General features: G+C 43.2%; 1 protein-coding gene across 1 annotated transcript in view; it reads left to right on the top strand.

Moving 5' to 3' along the window:
* The window catches only part of AKAP13 (A kinase (PRKA) anchor protein 13), a 142,256-nt gene extending 123,276 nt beyond the window's left edge, over window positions 1-18,980 (top strand). Inside the window, exons 20-29 of the mRNA XM_006885186.1 lie at window positions 1,219-1,400; window positions 1,528-1,610; window positions 4,757-4,951; window positions 6,629-6,790; window positions 7,424-7,494; window positions 7,960-8,004; window positions 10,842-10,889; window positions 12,860-13,309; window positions 17,471-17,798; window positions 18,931-18,980. Coding sequence (XP_006885248.1) covers window positions 1,219-1,400; window positions 1,528-1,610; window positions 4,757-4,951; window positions 6,629-6,790; window positions 7,424-7,494; window positions 7,960-8,004; window positions 10,842-10,889; window positions 12,860-13,309; window positions 17,471-17,798; window positions 18,931-18,980 — 1,614 coding nt within the window. The remainder of the gene's footprint in view (window positions 1-1,218; window positions 1,401-1,527; window positions 1,611-4,756; window positions 4,952-6,628; window positions 6,791-7,423; window positions 7,495-7,959; window positions 8,005-10,841; window positions 10,890-12,859; window positions 13,310-17,470; window positions 17,799-18,930) is intronic.
* The last annotated feature ends 975 nt before the right edge of the window (window positions 18,981-19,955 follow it).

Below are 19,955 nucleotides of genomic sequence, written 5' to 3'. Positions count from 1 at the left end.
CATCTAAACAGTAATATTGCCCCTGCCCTCATCAAAATGAAACTGAAACAAGACAAATAGCTCTGAGTAGTTCCTTTGACACCCTGCTCCTTACTCTCCTGCCACCAAAGTCACCATATTTTGGTTCCCTCCCAGTGTCTTGGGCATTTGACAGTTTGATAAAGAAGACTCTTAGCACTTGAGCCCTTCCTGAATATTGTTGTTGTTGATTGCCATCGAGTCAAGCACACTTCAGCGACTCTATGAACAAAAGACCTAATGCCTTTCCATAGCTATCGTAATTTCTCCAAGTTCATAGAGTTTCCAGAGGCATGTGGTTTAGGAATTGCATGCTACTCCTGCTTCCAAACCCATCTTTCAACTGGGAGCTCCACCAAATACTGTCCACAATGGGAAGCCATTATGATATTTGATACCCCAGTGGCACAAGGTTCAGCATCACAACAAGCCCAGGTTACTTCACACAGCACAAAGATTGATGTGCAGAATGGAAGAGTGTTCCTCCAGATGCTAATCTCATTTAGCAGTGGTTAAATGTCGTCAAGTTGAATACGATTCAGAGTAAACTTTGCACAAAAGACCTGAACTCTGTTCTGTAACTAGCATCATTTCTGTACATTTATAGAGTTTTGAGAGTTTGTAGAGTTTGCAGAGGCATCTAGTTTAGGAAGTGGAAGCCTCTCCTGCTTCCTAGCATTACTTAATCTGGAAGCTCATCCAAATATTGTACATAATGGGTAACCATTATGGTATTTGACATGACTGTGGAACAGTGTTCAACATCACAGCAACTCCAAGTAGTTCAGTACAGCAAATAGACAAACGATTGCTGTGTCATTTAAAGAATATTCATTCTAAAATTAATGCATTTGGCCCAAGGGTCACAGTCCTGAGTTAGGTCCCATAAATCACACACACTCAGATTATTGCTGGCCCGAGACTCTGGGCAGATGGAAAGGCTTTCTCCTTCCCATGCAGGATTCCCATTCTCAGGCTTTCTGCATGACGAAGAACCTTTATAGCCACAAATTATCCTTTCCCTGTTGGAAATCTTTCTGCTTGATGAATCTTAATAATTTGGGTTATCTCTTTGTCTAGTAGATACCATTGATCATTTGTTAACACGGGGTCTTTGAAAACTGTAGGTTCTTACCTTAGACTGAAGTCGTTAAGAGACCTGTAGACGTGTCTTAGATCTGCCATCTCTGCATTTTCCAGGACCAGAAGTCAACAGTGATCTCTCTAAAGAAGCTGATTGTGAGGGAAGTGGCTCATGAGGAGAAAGGTTTGTTCCTGATAAGTATGGGGATGAAAGATCCCGAGATGGTGGAAGTCCACGCCAGCTCCAAGGAGGAACGGAACAGCTGGATTCACATCATCCAGGACACGATAAACATCCTGTGAGTTGGCTCCAGGGCCCTGTCTTCCCAGGACCTTCCCCTGCTTCATGGCCATTTCCTGAGAGTCTGGACGAGGACCAGAGTAACTCACATCTCAGGACTTTATGTTCTGGTTTTGTCATTTTAGGAACAGAGATGAAGATGAAGGAATCCCTAGTGAGAATGAGGAAGAAAAGAAAATGTTGGACACCAAAGCCCGAGAATTAAAAGGTGAAGCTGTTAGAAATGGTCTTAATGCAGTGGTTTCCAGAGTTGCTTGGTATCCCTCAGCCCCAGGACTATCCCAGCAAACACTCAAAATGATGAAATGGGGCTCTTTTAACAAAAGGGAGATCCCATCTAAACCAGCATGTGCTCTGAGAACAGGCCCTGTCAGGATGTGTCTGCACCAGATGCTCTTATCTCAACAGCAGTGATCTTGAGCCTTGGTGACACGGTACTGTATGTCCTAGAAAAATTAGCCCACATGTTTGATCATATCCAAGATTAAAATAAGAAGTAGAGAAGGTATTTGAGGAAGAGTTCTCCATTTAACCTGTTTTAAACCCCCTCTCAATCCTTGGTTTTATTCATTAGCCCCTGCCACAGTTCCATGATTTTTGAGGTGTTTCAGAGAGAAGTGTACTTAGTGATCGCAGTTAGCCACTATATTTATGTTTATTGAGCATCTCTTATTTTTTATGTAGTCTTACCAAAATTCCTGCCAGCTGCTCTTACCCCACTGTACAGATGAGGGGCCATGTGCCCTGGGTCCCCATGTCTGGTTGGCAGCAGAGCCACAGTTCTCACCCCTTTTTGTAAATGGCAGGGATTCTTCTTTGCTGAAGGAAGGCCTACTTTTGGTCAAGTCACCTAAGGCCCATAGTCAAATAAATACAATCACCCAAGTTTAGTTAGTTAGTCCTTCAAGCACTACAGTGATTTCTTTGTTTCTAATTCTAACACTGGGAAAAAAACCACATTGAATATTTAGGCTAGTGCAAATTACTTTGCATTTATTGTAAAATTTCTTTCTTTTCTTTTTTTTTTATTGAGCTCATCCCTGTTTGGTTAAGCTGTTTTGGAAGGTCTGTGTTGAGGGGTTTTTTGATGGGTTGTTTTTTCATGGGTTTTTTTAAAAAAATTGGTTTGCTTACAAAGTTCAGTATACATTGCGTTTGACACTGTTCTTCATTCACACTGTGTTTCATACAATCATTCTCATGCATCATGTTTAATAGAATCAAAACGTCTTTCTTTTAATGTTAGTGAGCACCTAGCCAGGCATACCACAGGTGCTAGGGATGCAGGGATTCCTGCCCTTGGAACGCTCCCAGGAAAGACGTAGAAGGTGAGGACAGAATGGTTTTCTGCTGTAGTGTGAGGCCCTCTCGTCCTGCCTGGGTTAAATCTTCCTCAGAAGCTGACGAATGAACTAAACTGGAATACATTTTTTCAGCAGACAGAAAGAAGATGTGTAAAGGTGGGAAAAGACCTGACATTTCTGCCTGAGCCTGACAGATGTGATGGGTCTAGAGCTGGGACTAAGCACTGGGACATTAAGGTGGGAAACCACCAGCCTCAAAAGGCAGCAGAGGGTAGGAGTATAAAATGGGGCAAACCATTCTAGAAGGCATTTTGGCCACTTCCTCAAAAGGTTGGAAATAGAGCTACCATTTGACCCAGCAGTTCCACTACTGGGAATATACCCTAAAGAAACCAGAACCATCATCCAAACAGATGTGTGCACACCCAAATTTATTGATGCATTATTCACAATAGCAAGGAGACGGAAGTAACTCAGGTGCCCATCCGCAAACAAATGGATAGAAAAACTGGTACATTCATACGGTGGAATACTACACAGCACTCAAAAATAAGGAACTCATAAAACACTACACAACTTGGGTGACCCAGGAGAACATTATGCTGAGTGAAATATCTCAGTTACAAAAGAATAAATAATGCATAACAACACTTATAAAGCAGGACTGACTTGAGGCATTGGGAGATGAACAGGAAATGAGTGGATAGTATATGAACATTGCATTGGAACATACGAAAGAACGAACTGGTTAAAAGGAATATATAATTAGGTGTTACACGTATGACAGCAGTCCAGAATAAAAGGTGCATTGCAAAGAGGACTAGGGGAGAGAGGAAATTATGCAATAATTAATAAATATTTTTTTAAAAAAGTGTACTGTGGGAGGAAGGGGGTGCAATGTGCAACAATGAATGAATGAATGAATATCAAACTTGTGTAAACTTTCATTAGAATTAAAAACTTTATTGTTAAAAAATAAGGCAGCAGAGAGCTTCTGCAAGACTTTTCTCAGAAGGATACTAGACATTTTTTAAAAGAGAATTTTAAAAAATTAATATTGAGTGGTTCAAATTGGGAGAATCATTTTAGAGGCTAGGGGAGAAACTTGGAGGCCTATCAGTCAAGTATCTGAGAAATGGGTCTAAAGGGACTAGATCTGAGTTGAAACTAAGGCCATCTGGCCTGATAAATTGGGTATGAGTGGCCAGACAGCAGGAGGAATATACTCCCAGATGTCTAGCGTGAGTAGCCTGGCAGAGGATGGTATCATCAACCTGGGAAGAGATCGGACGCTGAAGAGGAGGTGGGATGGCCAAGGTAGAGGACAGGCTGGTTTGAAACATGCTGAGAATGTGACATTGAGTGGAGAAGGCCACTGACCTTTGACACAGTGCTCTGCACCCCCACCCCACCTCTAAAGGAAACCAAACTAAGGGGAGATTCAAGTGTTGTTTTGTGCATTAGCATATGTGAGGCCACTGGAGCTGTGAGGGGGCATGAGATTCCCCCAAAGGAAAATAAGGAAAGTGAGAAGACAGCCCCTGGTGGAAGCTGAAGGGAGCCCTGCTCTTGTCCTGCAGATGGCTGATCTGTCACATGTTCTGAGAAGGCTAACAGCAAGACAACAGTGATGCTCCCAAAGGCAGGAGGAAAATCACTTCAAAAGGAGAACCTAATCCTCAACTTACCTACCATGGAAAAATCAGTTGTTACAAGCTTGTAGAGACCGCTGTGCTCCAGCACACGGCGGTGACAGGCCTGACTTGATAGTCTGAGTATTTTCTGAGGGGGGGAAACAAACAAGTACAGACTTGCCAGATGTATTGTTATCTCTGAACACAGCTATTTGCCTAGAAAGATCCAGGGTAGTTTTCTGGTTAGAAATTACCGAATAAATTATAGCTAGATACTACATAGATTTGTTTGTTGTTGGATTTGGAAAACTATTTTCAATTTTGTCTCTTTCCACATATTACCACAAGGTGGCGGTCACGTACTAGTCATCGTGTAATGTTCTTAAAATCCTAAAACGTCTTCACCCCCCTTACAGAACAGCTGCAGCAAAAGGACCAGCAGATCCTCCACCTACTGGAAGAGAAGGAAACAATTTTCCGGGACATGACAGAATGCAGCACTCCTCTGCCAGAGGATTGCTCCCCAACCCACAACCCTCGAGCCCTCTTCCGCTCCAACACAGAGGAGGCTCTCAAAGGAGGACCTCTGATGAGGAGTGCAATAAATGAGGGTAGGTCACGTTCAGCCTCCCGGGGAGCAGTGTCTTCCCAACGTGGTTTCCAAGCTAACACTATCCACCAGCTTTTACATTTTCACTGTAAAATAAAATACAGATGCAAAAAATTACCTAAAACAAAGGTATCCCTTAGAAAATTATTATCAAGCGAGCGAGCATCCCATGTAACCAGTATCAGATCAAGAAGTAAAATGTGTCCAGCCATGCTCAGAGACCTTCCAGGTACCCTGTCCCCCAAACGCCCATCTTTCAATAGGGATGGGTAATATGCCCCATATGTCCTTTTTTGTCCGTATAGTTTATCTTTGGAGACTGACTGTTTTGACCAGTAGATCTCCAGTCCTGACTTCATTCATGTAGCAGTTCTAGAGCCTGAAGGATTGGCTTCCCCTCAGCAGCACATCCCTCACACCAGCATTGGCATTTGCGCTCTTGCCACGTGTCTTATCTGTGTCCCCAGCCAGACTTCAGTTCTCTGGAGGCGTGCTTACTTACTGTCCCAGGCCTATTATGCAGAAAGAGAGTTGCTGGTGGCTTAGTGGTAAGAAATTGCACTACCAGCTTAAGACAATGAGGTTCAAATACAGCAGCTGCTCCTCAGAATAAAGATGGGCCATCTCCTCCCATGCAACATACCGCCTCCGAAAACCCCCTGGAGGGGGGTCTCCAGTAGAAAGCTCACATGGCAAGGTTCCTAATATGTACCATTGGAATCAGTGAAATACTGAACAGAAATCTGTCTAAAATAAAAAATAAAAGACAAAATCTTTCTCTTTCTCATTTATGTATAGATTAATATGTAGATAGTCATCAAACCCTATTTTATTACTGCTTAATAAAAATCCATTGATTAACCAACATTTATGTATGCCTTGTCCAAGTGTTATGAAAATTTTGGGAAGCACCGGAAAGTAGATAGAAAATCTTTTTTTCTGCAGGACCAGCCCCTTAGGATCTAGAAGCTAGTTCTTATGTGGGCTTTGGCTTCAGTATTTTTTCTGTTGTCCTTTATGACATGAGGTTCTTCCATTCGTAGGCTTAGTTCACATCTTAGGGCTCCAGGCATGTCGGTGTAGCTTCTGAACAGATGGTGGCTTCATTTGTGAGGTTCCTGGGCTCTTATGTCCCGGGTGCTCCATCTGAATCTTCTTCCCTCTTCTCCATTGCTCCTGTCCTTCTGAGTTTTTATCTGCTGTGGGAACCTTGGGCCTCTCTAAAGCCCTGCCCTAACAAAGACCCCTTCCTCATAAACAAGACCACAGATGCTGCAACCGCAGCTCCTTGAAGTCACTGTTGAGCCAGGGTAAGAATCGTAATCAGTTTTAACTGCTGTTCACACACTTACGTGCCCTGGTTTCCAAGAAATACTTGTTAGTTACTCCAGAAGACATGTTTATTTCAGTAACTCATTCTCCCTTCACCATTTTATTTCACAGTTTCTTGGGCCTAATATAAGTATATAAGGCTAAAAGTGCAATCTTTGCATTGTCAGTAGAATCCAACTAAAATATAAACCCAGAGCTGAGATGCTTCCCTGAGTATAAAGCACTCACTCAGTCAGTCACTCTTGGAACTTGCCAATCATGCGTCCCATACATCTCATGGGTTACTACAAGGTTGGTTTTCTTATTGAAAGATCAGATGTCAGTTTGTCTGTTTGGTTTTTTCCAGTGGAGATCCTGCAGGGCTTGGTGAGTGGAAGCCTAGGGGGCAGCCTGAGCCCGGCCGTCAGCAGCCCTATGGAGCAGGAAGGCACGGTTGGCCCTGTCTCCTTGCCCCGGAGAGCAGAAACCTTCGGTGGATTTGACAGTCACCAGATGAATGCGTCAAAAGGTAAATGAGTTTGTGTGCTTTTACCAGTAATCCTTGACTAACATCAACAAGTTAAAAAGTGATCTTTATGTTAATGACCCCCTTCCCTCTGCCCTGTTCAATCAGTAAATGCTTTAGTGACCTTCAAGCATATATATGGCTGCTTTAAAACATTGAGGAACCTTCAGTCAGGTATAGTTCGAGCAATGACAAAGACTGGCATGGGATTTCCACAAAGCTGTAATAATATTTGTTTTTTTCTCACTGCTTCTAGTTCTTCTACATCAGTAAAATTAGTACTAGTAATCATTTACCTATCATGAGATGTCTTTCTTTTCTGACATTATAATGTTGTTGTTATTAAGTGCTCTTGAGTCAGAACTGACTTGTAGCTGGCCCTTCAGCAGGTTTTCAGGGGCTGTAAATTGCCTGGGAGGAGACTGCCTATCTTTCTCCTCAGAGCACCTGGTGGATTCGAACTGCATACTTTTTGGTTAGTGGCACAACTCCTCACCACTAAGCCATCAGAGCTCCCCTGACATTGTAATAAATTTCAGAAATACCATGCATCTAAGCTATTCCTTTTTTTGTTTTCTTCATGGCTAATCTGTTAGAACCTAACCAGAAAAAAATTGTCTGTGTGTGTTGATTTAGGAGGTGAGAAAGAAGAGGGAGATGATGGTCAAGACCTTAGGAGGACAGAGTCAGACAGTGGTCTGAAGAAGGTATTTCTCAAATATTCCATGGCCTTTTTGGCAACCCTTAGGAATTTACCATCTTAAAATTATTCCACTTTGATGTAGGTTAGTTGCCTGACTTGCTGTTTTTAATTCCTACTTTGTTTTCTGAGGAGAAGCACTTTTAAAAGAAAAAGTACAATTAAGGATTCCCTGTTTGTTAGCTCTTTGGCCTTCCTGGTGTGGAGGGCTGTGTTTACACATAGCTCTACCACAGCCTAGCAGTGGTACACTAGTGCTACACTTTATGAAGGGGCTTATTTTAAATGCTCCAAGCCAGCCTGGCGTCTTTACTGACTCTGTAACCATAAACCTGAAATCTTCATTATTCGAGAGGCCATAGTAGAAGAAAATGGGAAGCCACAGCATGCCTTTCGAGGCTCATTTGAATTTAAATTTTACATTATGATCTTTGGGTCTTTTAAATGAATGTTGTATTTGTTTGTTTTATAGGGTGGTAATGCTAACTTGGGCTTCATGCTTAAAAGAAACAGTGAGGTAAGGACATCATCTGCTATTTAAAAGAAGAGTGTCTTTTGTTGGTGGTGATTAGTAATACTTTTGGTTTGCAGTGGTGACTAAGATAACTTTTGATTTTGTTTTGTACCATTTCTTTACCTCTCCTCTTTGCTAGTCCCTGGGCACCACTGGAATGTGGCCAGTTAGTGTATTATCTGCTAAAATGGGCTTCGATTCTCATCTTTGAGACACCTTGCTTCAGCTTCTCCAAACAGTGGGCTGTGAAGCCTCCACATCATTTCTTTCAGGATAATGTGTCCCTTATAGAAGTTGTAGTAACTCTTCCGTGACACAAACCCAAAAGCTACAAGTCAGGACCAAGGGAAATTAACTTGTGGCTAATTTTGCATAATACTTTCTTAAGCTGCACAGACTCTGGAACTCTCTTCTTCGCAGACTGCTTTTTACCAAATACATGATTTAAGTCTAAAAGTAGCCTCTTGTTCGCCTTATTACGAATCAGACAGACTCTAATGAGCTGCATTTTCACCTCCCTCAGAATGAATCTCACTGATCCGCAGGATAGCTGCCCTTGATTCACACTTGTCCTCAGCTCTCCGTGATTTTTTTTTCTTGCTAAGTAATCTGGGTTACTAAACAAAACAACAAAAACCCACCAAAAACCAGCTGCTATGGATTTCCCCCGTCAGTGTCCTGATAGGTGTACGTAGAGAGAACTGCTCCATGGGACCTCAGCAACAGATTGCCAGGCTTGTCTTCCAACTTGCCTCAAGTGGATTTGAACTCCCAACCTATCAATTAACAGTTGGGCAGTTAGCTGTTTGTACCACCCAAGGACACACACACACACACACCCCCCAACCCTCAGCCAAGGCTACTTCTCTCAGGACTTATTTGGCTATAGTAGCTTTTCAGAGTGTATTTTTCAAAGCTGTTCTTTGTGTTTCTTCTTGCTTTTAACATATTATTGTAAGTCCCCAAAGAGCTTGGTTTTAAAATTTTAAATGAAGGGGTTCTTTCTTTCCCCCTCCCAGCAAAACAAAGAAAGATACTGTTTTGTAGTTATTGGTATGGAAGTCTAAATATTGTGATATCCTGAAGGATTCCCCTTCACTGTGTTCATCCATATATGAAATATACCTCGCCTCACACAGACTAAAATTTAACTGTTAGTTGATTTCTCCATTGGACAACTTCTTCCCGTACATTTAGTGAGAAGAGTAGGAGACCAATTTGTTCTTCAGGCATGTCAGAACAGATTATACACTAAAAATGATAAGCCAGAGTCAGTAAGTCTTCTGTCACTTCTTGCTCTCAGCTTATTAAGAATAAATGTAATGGAAAAATAAAAGGTTTTCTCCAAGGATCTTAGCTTGGCAACTAAGTGTTGTGGGGTTTTTAATTTTTTTAAAGCTTTATAGAAAGAATAGATAACATAGTACAAAATATAAGAACTGTCTTAAAATTAAAACTTTAAAAAGTAAACATACTCCCTGCCCTCAGTAATAATTACCATTCTCTATTTGCTGTTTACGTATCTAGTCTCTTTTTCCTACATAGCCTATCTTTGCATGTCTGAATTTATGAGTGAATAGTATATAAACCGTTTACACAGTTATCAATATTGCCTGGAGCTTTATAGCCCGCTTTTTTGTGTTCTCTTAAAAAAACACTGTAAGCCTTTCACCAGGTTATAGTTTTACAAAGCATATTGTTTAAAAGTATTATTATGTTGTGTACCTTGACTTAATTTTTCCAATAGTTAATTCCTTTTCTACTTTTTGCTTTTTAAATGATGCAGCCAAAAATATCCTTGTACATACATTTTTTTGCACAGCTCTTTATTCCCTCAACGTGCCAAATTACTCTAGAAAGGAGATTGTACAGTGTTTATCACTGCCTGTCAGGTACGAGCGTATCCATTGTCATCTGTGTTCACCAGCATTGACTATATTGCCACCTTTTATTGACTTTTTGTTGGTTCGATAACTTCAAATGCTATTTGTTGCTTTTCATTTCATTAATTTAAATAAGAGTGAGTTGTATTTAAATAGGTTTTGAATCCTTAATCTGTGGTATCACTTCCAAATTCCCTTATCTGTTTTTTACTAGTACATATATATCTGTTTTTCTTACTACTGATTCATGAGAGCCTTTTTAATTAAAGAATGTTATTTTATTTGACTTTCTGTCCAAGTTGACCTTTGCTGTTAAAAAAAAAAAGACAGCCCATTATTTCTTGCATTGTCTTTGTGTTTGAAAAACCTTTTCCATTTCAAGATCAGAAAACATTCTCTTATGTTTGGTTTTTTCCTGGGGTTCGTTCCTCTGTGATTCGCTTTTAACACGTTTCATTTAAATACATTCCACTGGGTGGGTTTTTTTCTGTGAAACAGGCTCTCAACTTAGTTTTCCCCAAAGATTTAGCTAGATTTCCTCAGAACAGTTTCGTGAACGGACTGTCCTTTTCTCTTAATTGGAAATGCAGCTTTTTTTCATGTAACGGATCCTTACATTTTTGTCTCTGAGGTTTTCTTCTATTGCATGGCTATGTTTGCCATTTTTGCGCCAGTCATTTTAAATGAAGTCTTACATTTTATAATACATGTGTGCTGGTGTTCTTCCGACACATTGTTTTGTTTGTTCCTTTGGTCTTTTTCACTTTTCTTGACTACCCATATTTGCTCATTTCCTTTGCTGATTTGAATTTGAAAGATTTCATTGAAATGCCAGCACCTTGCTTTATTTTAAGGATGTTATCTTGTCAAAATAAGACTCAGTGTAATGGTTTCCAAGAATCATACCTAAAATGATATCTCCATCTGAGTTTGCTTTTTTAATTTTTTTTTTTGCAGGTCATCCAGAGCATCATTCACCTTCATGAACTTCTTAGCACTTTGCAGGTACATAGATTACCTTTTATTCTTCCACTTACTGTTAGAGGAAAACAGTAAGGGAGTATTGTTGACCTAGATCGTTGAGGTTTACTGGATGATTAGAGTATGTGATGCCCTTCTGTGTGATTTACTGCCTCTTTGACTTGATTGATGGCACATAACAACCACCTTATTGGAGTAGAATTGATGAAACAAAATTGTTGAGTACAGATACTATTTGATAACTGTGCCACAAAGCACAGAGCCTATTAACATGCATATAGGAGATGGTATCAATCTAGAAAACTTTGGTATGATTGTACGTTTACATTTGCTATCTGTGTGCTATTAGCATGAGATGATAGTGAAGTCTGAGTCACTCCAGCAGATCCTGCCAACTACACCAGTTGTTGCACTCAGTCTAGGGGAGCTGAGACTACCCCTTTGGAAGGCAGATTGTGTGATGTGTAATAAATCCCACTCCACATGCCGGCTTCACCCTATGACTATCTCAGCATTACTTCCCCATCGGGTACTGATTATAGCTCCCCACGCAGCCTTTTTTCTCTTACATTATTAACCAGCTGGGGCCAGTTCCAAGTATCAGCCACAATCTTGAGTTTGTATAATTCCATTCACTTCAGACCAGCTGGTCCCCAGTTTGAGACTTTCCTGTATCCCCTTCAGGTACCAGCTACCTTAGGAAGCTTAAGAGTCCAGGCGACCCTCCAGTTGAGACCACTTGACCCCCATTACTGCACTGAGCCATCCTATAATATGCTAGAACATCTCTGAGTTCACAGGAAACACCATACCTATTAAGGTATGGTTTTTGTTAATGGTGTCTTATTAATTAATACAGCTCATGGGGTCGCTATGGGTTGTCTGCGACTCTATGGCACTTAGCAACAATAACAACAATTTAACAAAATAGAATGCATGAGTGGGTCCACGAGGGATCCCAGTGGAACACATTATCATACCAAGAGCAAATGTTCACTCTTGCTAGCCAGGAAGACCACCTGAGCCTCAGAGCTTTTCTCTGCCTCACTACAAGGCCACAGTAAATTGCATCCTGCCTCCAGAGGCTTGGGTGACCTTGTCCCAGGTGAGCTGTGGTGGTCAGGCCCCGTCATTAGCCTCTGGTACAGTCCAGCTCTCACGAAGCTAGAGCCCAAGGCCACATTGCATTCTGCACCTGACAATGGCCATCCCAAAGAACCGCTATTTAGTTCTTCTCAGAAATATTTACAGATCTCCTTATTTCCAAGATTATTGGTTTAGTTCATTAATTTTTTTTATTTGTGTGTGTGTGTGTGTGTGTGTGTATACACTGTCAAATAAGATCTAACTGGTACAGGAGGAGATTGTCCCTCCTTCTCCAGCAGAGCATCTGGTAGATTCAAACAGCGTGCCTCTGGGATTTGCAGTGCAGCTTCTTGTCACTAGGCCACCAGAGCTCCCTTATTGGTTTAATTCTTAAATTGATTCTTATACACTGTCATTTCTAGCTCCCCTGAGTGGCTCCTCAAGAGAAAGATGTATAATCTCTTCTGGTGTGATTTACCATCTCAGATACCCAGTGGACGGTCAGCTGAGTCTGTTCCAAGTTGAAGTTTTGAGTCACTTTCTGAACATACTCACTCCCTGTACCCCAAGTTAATGCCAAGGGCCTCAAACAGTATGTGGCTAAATTTTGCATAAAACTGGGCTCCTATAGGAGTATACCTTTGATAGGAAAAGGATGGACAGTATTCTACCATGTGATTCGTGGTACACAACAACAACATACCTTTGACAGGCCTCTTTGGTAAGTGCCAGAGTTACACTGAAACCTTTTTACTAAGCCACCTTTAGGCGTGAGATGGGAGTTGTAGTGTGTTCTGGTGTCTAGTACCCTCCTCCCCAGTCTGGACTCAGGAGGTTGACCAGGAGTTAGTGCTTACTCATCCTAGGCCAGAAGTGCATTTCTTTGGACCTCTGCATCTCTTCCCCAGGGTGTGGTGTTGCAGCAGGACAGCTATATTGAGGACCAGAAGCTGATGCTCAATGAACGGGCACTGAGCAGGAGCTCCTCCCGGCCCAGCTCCCTTGTAGAGCAGGAGAAGCAGCGCAGCCTGGAGAAGCAGCGGCAGGACCTGGCCAACCTGCAGAAGCAGCAGGCCCAGCACCTGGAGGAGAAGCGCAAGCGGGAGCGCGAGTGGGAGGCCCGAGAGAAGGAGCTGCAGGAGCGAGAGGCCCGCCTGGCCCAGCGGGAGGAGAAGGTGCAGCGGGAGCAGCAGGACCTGGAAAAGGAACGGGATGAGCTCCAGCAGAAGAAGGGCGCCTACCAGTATGACCTGGAGCGGCTGCGTGTGGCCCAGAAACAGCTCGAGAGGGAGCAGGAGCAACTGAAAAGAGACGCGGACCGACTCAGCCAGAGGCACATAGAGCAAGACGTGTGTCGGGTAATGAAAGGCTGTTTCCCCTGTGCAGCTGACTTCTCCCTGCACTTGAGAGCCAGGGCACAGAAAGGAGGAGTTTTCTTTCCCTTTTACTTGTTGGCTTCTTTCTCACCTATGTTAATTAAGAATCTTCTGTATGTTAAGCACTATAGAAAGCTAGCACCGGTAGGAACTTACACATACACACAAACACAGTTTTTTGTTTTATACTTAAAAGGGACCCAGAATGAATCTTTTCATCCTCCTTTGTATCTCTGGGAGGTGGATGAGGAGACTATATACCTGCAGGCTTTTGGCCAGGTAAGTTAACAGGCCTTGCAGCTGACCAGCACCTCCCACAGTCACTGTCAGCTTAGGCTAGAATACTCTTCAGTGTGGGTGAGCGCATGGGCCACCCATCTCCTCTGTGCCACATGAGAAATCTGGCGCGACCTTCACCTTAAAGGAACCTGTGGCCAGATGGAGGAACATAGCAAGGATAAAGAAACCCACAGCGCCCATCATCACCAGACAGCAGTAATCTCTCCCACCGGAGACCCCCCTCTGGAGGATCATTGGGCAGGCAGTTAGAGAGGGGAAAGCTCATCCTGATAAATGAGGGTCAGACAGCAACTCCTGAGAAAATGATACTTAGATATCTGTTTAATTCCTGATTTGCCATGCTCTTGTTAATGACAAGCCATGAGAACCAAAATATGGCCTTGAGTCGATCCAGCTTAAATTTAAAAACCGTCTCAAGGATAGCTTTGATGCACTGAACAATATTGACCAAAGGTCAGGTGAGTTGTGGGGTGACATCAACGATACCATCCATGAAGAAACCAAAAGCTCGCTATGGAGACAAAGGAGAAAGAAAGGTCAAAATGCACTATTGTTGTTGTTACCAGGTGATGTTCAGTTGTGTACCCCTTACAGTGACCGTAATAGCCATTCTGAACCCTGCCCTGTCCTGTGCCATCCTCATCTTCTCTGAGATTTGAGAGCCCATTGCTGAAGTCACAGTGTCAGTCCTTCTCAGGGGTCTCCCTCTCCTTCGCTGACTCTCCCATCTTTCTAAGCATCATGTCCCTTTCCAAGGAATAGCGTCTCCTAGCTACATGTCTAACATATGAACGACGAAGCTTCATCTTCCTTGCCTCCAAGGTGACACACCCTTCCCAGGCCATATCTGTGTGTCACTTTGGCATTCCATGAAAATGCACTAGACAAGACCAAACAAAAGGAAGAAATGCGGAAATAAAAGAAATGAGCAGAATGTTTCAAAAGACAGCACAAGAAGAAAAGCGGAGCATTATAATAAAATGTGCAGAGAGTGTGAATTAGAAAATAATATGAGATGGACACGCTTCGCTTTTCTCAGGCTGGGCCGGAATCAAGCCTCAAGCTGCAGTGCTTGAGGATTCTGTGGACAAAAATCTTGAATGATGCAGGAAGCATCAACTGATGATGAAAGGATACACAGAGTCATTGTACCAAAAAGAACTCTGAGGACTGAACCATTTCAGAAATTGCATATGATTAAGAGCCAGCGGTAATGAAGGCGTTCAAGCTGCATTGAATGCATTGGCAAAAAATAAAGCCCCAGGAATTTATGAAATATTGACTGACATGTTTCAACAAACAAATACAGCCCTGGACTTACCCACTAGTCTATGCAAGTAAATTTGGGAAATAATTACTTGGACAGCTTACTAAAAGAGGTCCATATTTGTTATCAAACTATATTATTAATATCACATGCAAGTAAAATCTTGCTGCAGATTTAAAAAAAAAAAAAAAAAAAAAAAGGCAGGCCAGTAGTACCTCAACACGGATCTGATAAAAATTCAGGCCAGTTCAGAAGAGGCTATGGCACATGGGATATCATTGCTGATGTCAGATGGATTTTGTCTAAAAGCAGAGACTACCAGAAATATGTGTATCTGTGCTTCATTGACTACTCACAGACACTTGACTTTGTGAATCTTAACAAATTACAGCTAACATTAAAGAAGAAGAGGAATCCCAGAATACTTAATTGTGCTCGTGCAAAACCTATACATAGACCAGGAAGCTGTTGTCCAAACAGAAGGGAACACTGCATGGTTTAAAACCGGGGAAGATGTACATCCTTTGTCCATATCGATTCAGTCTGTGCACTGAACAAAATCTGGACTATATGAAGAAGAATGTGGATTAGAATCAGGATTAGAAGAAGCCACGTCAACATCCTGAGTTTTGCAAATGATATAACCTTGCTTCCTGAAAGTGAAGAGGACTTGAAACACTTGCTATAGAAGATCAAAAAACTATAACCTTCAGTATGGATTACAGTGCTACATCAAGAAGGCAGAAACCCACCACTGGACCAGCAGACAACATTGTGATGGATGGAGACAAGATTGACTAGAAATTATTTTTTCTGTGTAATATCCACAATTAACAGCCATGGTAACAGCTGTTAGAAAAATCTTTTTGATTTTGACACTGCATTGGGGAAAATCTGTCAAGGACCTCTCCAGAGTTCTAAAAGCCAAAGATGTCATTTTAAAGACTAAGGTGCGCCTGATCCAAGCCATGATGTTTTCATTTACTTCTTATGCATCTGAAAGTTTGACAGTGAATAAGGAGGACAGAAGGCATTGCATCGAAGTCTTTGGTTGTGTTAAATAAGAGTGTCCCATAGATTGGCAAAAGAACAAACACGTCTTGTGAAAGAAGCAACTAGAGTACTTCTTAGAGGCACAGCTGGTGAAACTTGGTCTCACATTCTTTGAGAACGTTATTAGGAGGGTCCGCTTCGTGGGAAAAGACGTCATGCTGGGAAATGTGGCAAGTCAGAGAAAGAGAAGACGACCTTCAGCAAGATGGATTGACACAACACCGGCCTTGAGCATGGCAGAGATGGTGAGGATGGCGCAGATTCACTTCTTTTATTCCTAGGATCACTTTGGGCTTTAGTCAACTCGATGGCAACAACTGCTGATGCAGCTTTTCCCCTATATTTGCTACATGTGGGGGGGATACCTGATGTTGTCCACACTGACCCCTAAGATTATGTCCACGATGGTCATGGTTATTCTGGAACATGGGCACTTTGCAGCAGATGGAGAGCCATGCAGAGTTCCTGTCATGTTGCCACGTGACTGACTGATTCAGACCCTGGACCATAGTAGAAACTTAAACTGGTATTTCCAGAGGGTACAATTTTAGCTTCCTGCATAGGTTTTCAAATACATAGAGAAGCAACAGATGGTCTCATTTCATGTTACAGTGATTGATTGTCGCCACCTCCCTCCAAAAGCAGCTGGGCTGTGTTAGAAGGGTCCCCTGAGACCGCTGAGCACAGACCCAGCTGGTCCCCCTCACCTTCACTTTGTTCTCTGCCTAGGGTCCTGGTATAAACCTGACTTTTCCCATTACCCCATAATTTGGGCAGGCTCTTATAATCTCTTTGCCTTGAAATAATGATTGACCTCCCTGTGTAAATTGTGGTCCTGAGATTAGCAGCTCTCCTGGTTTCTGAGAGTTCATGTCTGAGCTGCTTCTCTATAATACTGTGTCTTAATTATCTAATGCTGCTATAACAGAAGTACCATCAGTGTGTGACTTTAACGAGCACCTTTCTTTTTCTTACAGTTTAGGAGGCTGAAAGTCCAAATTTAGGGTGGCCCTCGGAGAAGGCCTCTGCAGCCTATGAGCTCAGCAGAAGGCCCATTTATATTAGCTTTTTATTACTGGGCTGTCTTAGTACGGCTTGAGCATCTCCTCTGGTTTGCTTCTCTGCCCTGTTTGACAGATCTCTTTTTATGTTTCAAAAGAGATTGATTTAAGATGTATCACACACAAATCCTGTCTCATTAACATACCAAAGACAACCCATTCCCAAACAGGTTTAAAACCACAGGCATGGTGGTGGGATTTACTACATGTATTTTCAGGAACACAGTCCAATCCATAGCACGTTAGTAATTATTTATGATCCTGCTTTAAGGACATGTTGTAATGATAAAACTACTAGTGATTGCCAAGGCAATATTTTTAACATTTTGATAGCTATTGTTTGGGGGAGAGCAATGAATGAAACTGAAAAGGCCTTAGTACCGAAGCCCGTGTAGCTCTGGAGGTGTTTGGGGGGCATCTTGGATGATCTGAGGTCAAGTCCTTTTTCTTGAACACATGCAGGTCTCGTGTCAGCACAACAAGGTGATGAGGATCCCGGCCTTCCTTCCCAATCCTGAGGACTCACCTCTGCCTTCCGCACCTTCAATAGCCAAGTCAGGGTCGCTGGACTCAGAACTTTCCGTGTCCCCAAAAAGGAACAGCCTCTCTCGGACACACAAAGATAAGGGACCTTTTCACATACTGAGTTCAGCCAGCCAGACAAGCAAAGCACCCGAGGGGCAGAGCCAGCCCCTTGTGCCCACTTCCACCCGCCTGTTCGGGTTATCCAAGCCAAAGGAAAAGAAGGAGAAGAAGAAGAAGAGCAAAGGAAGCCGCTCCCAGCCCGGTGGTGAGTACCCATTCCAGGCTGCCCAGAGCGGGAGGTGCCGTGGTGTGCTGTTCACACGGTGCAGCTCACGTGCGTAAAAGCCGAATTGTCACAGTGCAGAGCCCGCTTGCTCTGTCGAATGTAACACCAAGAGCTCTAATGCGACACTCATCTAAGAGTCATCTCTCCTTGTGAAACATTGTGCACAACAAGATGTCTTTTTTTGACACACTTGTAGTCCAATTAAGGAACTGAGCGCCCCCTAAATGACAAAAGTTCCTCCCTGTTTTTCTAGTCCCAGTCCATTAAGTGATAATAATAATAGCTCATATTTGGTGAACATTATCTAAAATCTGGTTTCATCTCATTAACATGCCTCTAAAGCCAGGTGATCAGACCCTAGGAGACATGAAGAAGCTCAGAGATTCAAGTGTCCACAGATCACAGGGTCCAAGACTAAATCATCTGAACAGAGTCCTCCCGCATGTGCCACTTTCCCCTAAATCCTCCTCAAGTCTTTCTGGTTGGACTTGCTCGCTCTCTGCCCTCTACGTGGGAGTTTGACATTCCTGTTTTCTAGGTCTGTTTAGAAACACGAGACCTTGGTGGTATAGTGGATGCATTGGCTGCTACCGAGAAGGTCAGCAGTTCGATGCCATCAGCCCCTTCTCAGGAGCAGTGACCTGGCCATCTGATCCCAAAAGGATCACACTCTTAGAAACCCTGTGGGCATTTTACTCCGTCACACACGGTCACTAGGTGTTGAAGTTGACTGTCAGGCACACAACAGCTTTTAGGAACAGAAGTTGGAATGCGTATGTCAGTTATAGGGAGATTGGATTGTTAAGACTGTCATTAAATTGTGAAAGAACACTTCTGTTCAGTGACCACAACACCCCAGCAAGCTATTTTAGAGTTCACTGTCACCGTGTGGGAACACTGTTCGTCAGAACGGCTCAACAGCACCCGATACGATGTTCTACGAATGTCGTATATAACAAATTTTAAAGTGTTCACTGTCTTCAAGTTCCTGTCAGCTGCCTGCATCACACAGGATTTGATCTGGGGAAATGATAAGGCTCTAACTGGAAAGAATCACTTTTGGCTTAATTTTTTCTGATTTTGTTTTCATTTCCTGTTTACACTTTTCCAGATGGCCCGGCATCTGAAGTAGCAGCGGAGGGTGAAGAGATCTTCTGCTGACCTGCTTTCTCTGTTCAGTCGCCCCTCCTGATCCACGGTCACCAGCCCCACCTCTTGCACGCTCCCTGTGTGCTCTGCGTCTCTTGTGTGCCCCCCCTGGTGCCCAGCAGCAAGGCCTCTATGCTGCCCGGGTCAGAGTCAGAGGGCATGCGGTCTGGAGTGTCCCGGTGGAAAAGGAGGTCCCAGGTGGACCTGCCGTCATCTGTGACTGCCAAGGGCTCGCAGCTTGGGCTGGCTTTGTGAAGGATACCATAGTGAAAGTAGTGGCCCCAGAGTGCTGGTGACGGTTTTCAGGCATGTGGGCAATTTCTGTCCCTGAAGCAAAAGAATGTCTCCTGATGAGGTTTAGACCGCTGTGCGCTCTCCTTTCCTGAGGACAGCTCAAGCAACTGATAGCTGCCCCCTACTCTGTACCTGCATGGAACACCTACGTCCCAAGCCTGTTGGAAGGTGTGTGGTCTGTCCCACAGGGCCGAGGCTTCACTCAGCCAGTGGGAAGAGGGGATCGCCCAACAGGCTGAGACACTTCACATGGTGATTCAGAGTTCTCTGTAATCCCACCCAGGGCACCACTTCATCCCTTCTGCGTGCACTTCCCATTTTATTTTAGAGGAGATGACAAACGTTTGTGAAAGCCAACATGAACAACTCATGTTGTGTATGTGAAGAATCATATGACTAGTGGCACTTTGAGCTTGATCTTCCAGCTTTTCTTTTTAAAAAAAAACAAACAAACAAACAAACATATTTGAGGTTACCATCAAAGAAAATCCTCCATTGTGTCCGTGGTTAGCCCATTTTCTAGGCTCAGGTGAGGTTAGCCTCCTGTGATGTGACACTTTTTGGTTGTCACTGCCCATTCAGAAGTGGCATGGCCTTTTGCAGTATTCTGGGGCCCTGTTGCAGTCCCGAGGGCCCACCTCCCGTTCAGCCCTGTGCTCAAGGCCTCTGCAGTGGTCCCGCACCGCACCCAGA

This window comes from Elephantulus edwardii, unplaced genomic scaffold (assembly GCF_000299155.1).
Source record: "Elephantulus edwardii isolate Elephantulus edwardi_28Jun2011 unplaced genomic scaffold, EleEdw1.0 scaffold00041, whole genome shotgun sequence".
Classification (NCBI taxonomy): domain Eukaryota; kingdom Metazoa; phylum Chordata; class Mammalia; order Macroscelidea; family Macroscelididae; genus Elephantulus; species Elephantulus edwardii.
The sequence above is the reverse complement of the archived record's forward strand: the minus strand, read 5'-3'. Positions and strand labels throughout refer to the sequence as shown.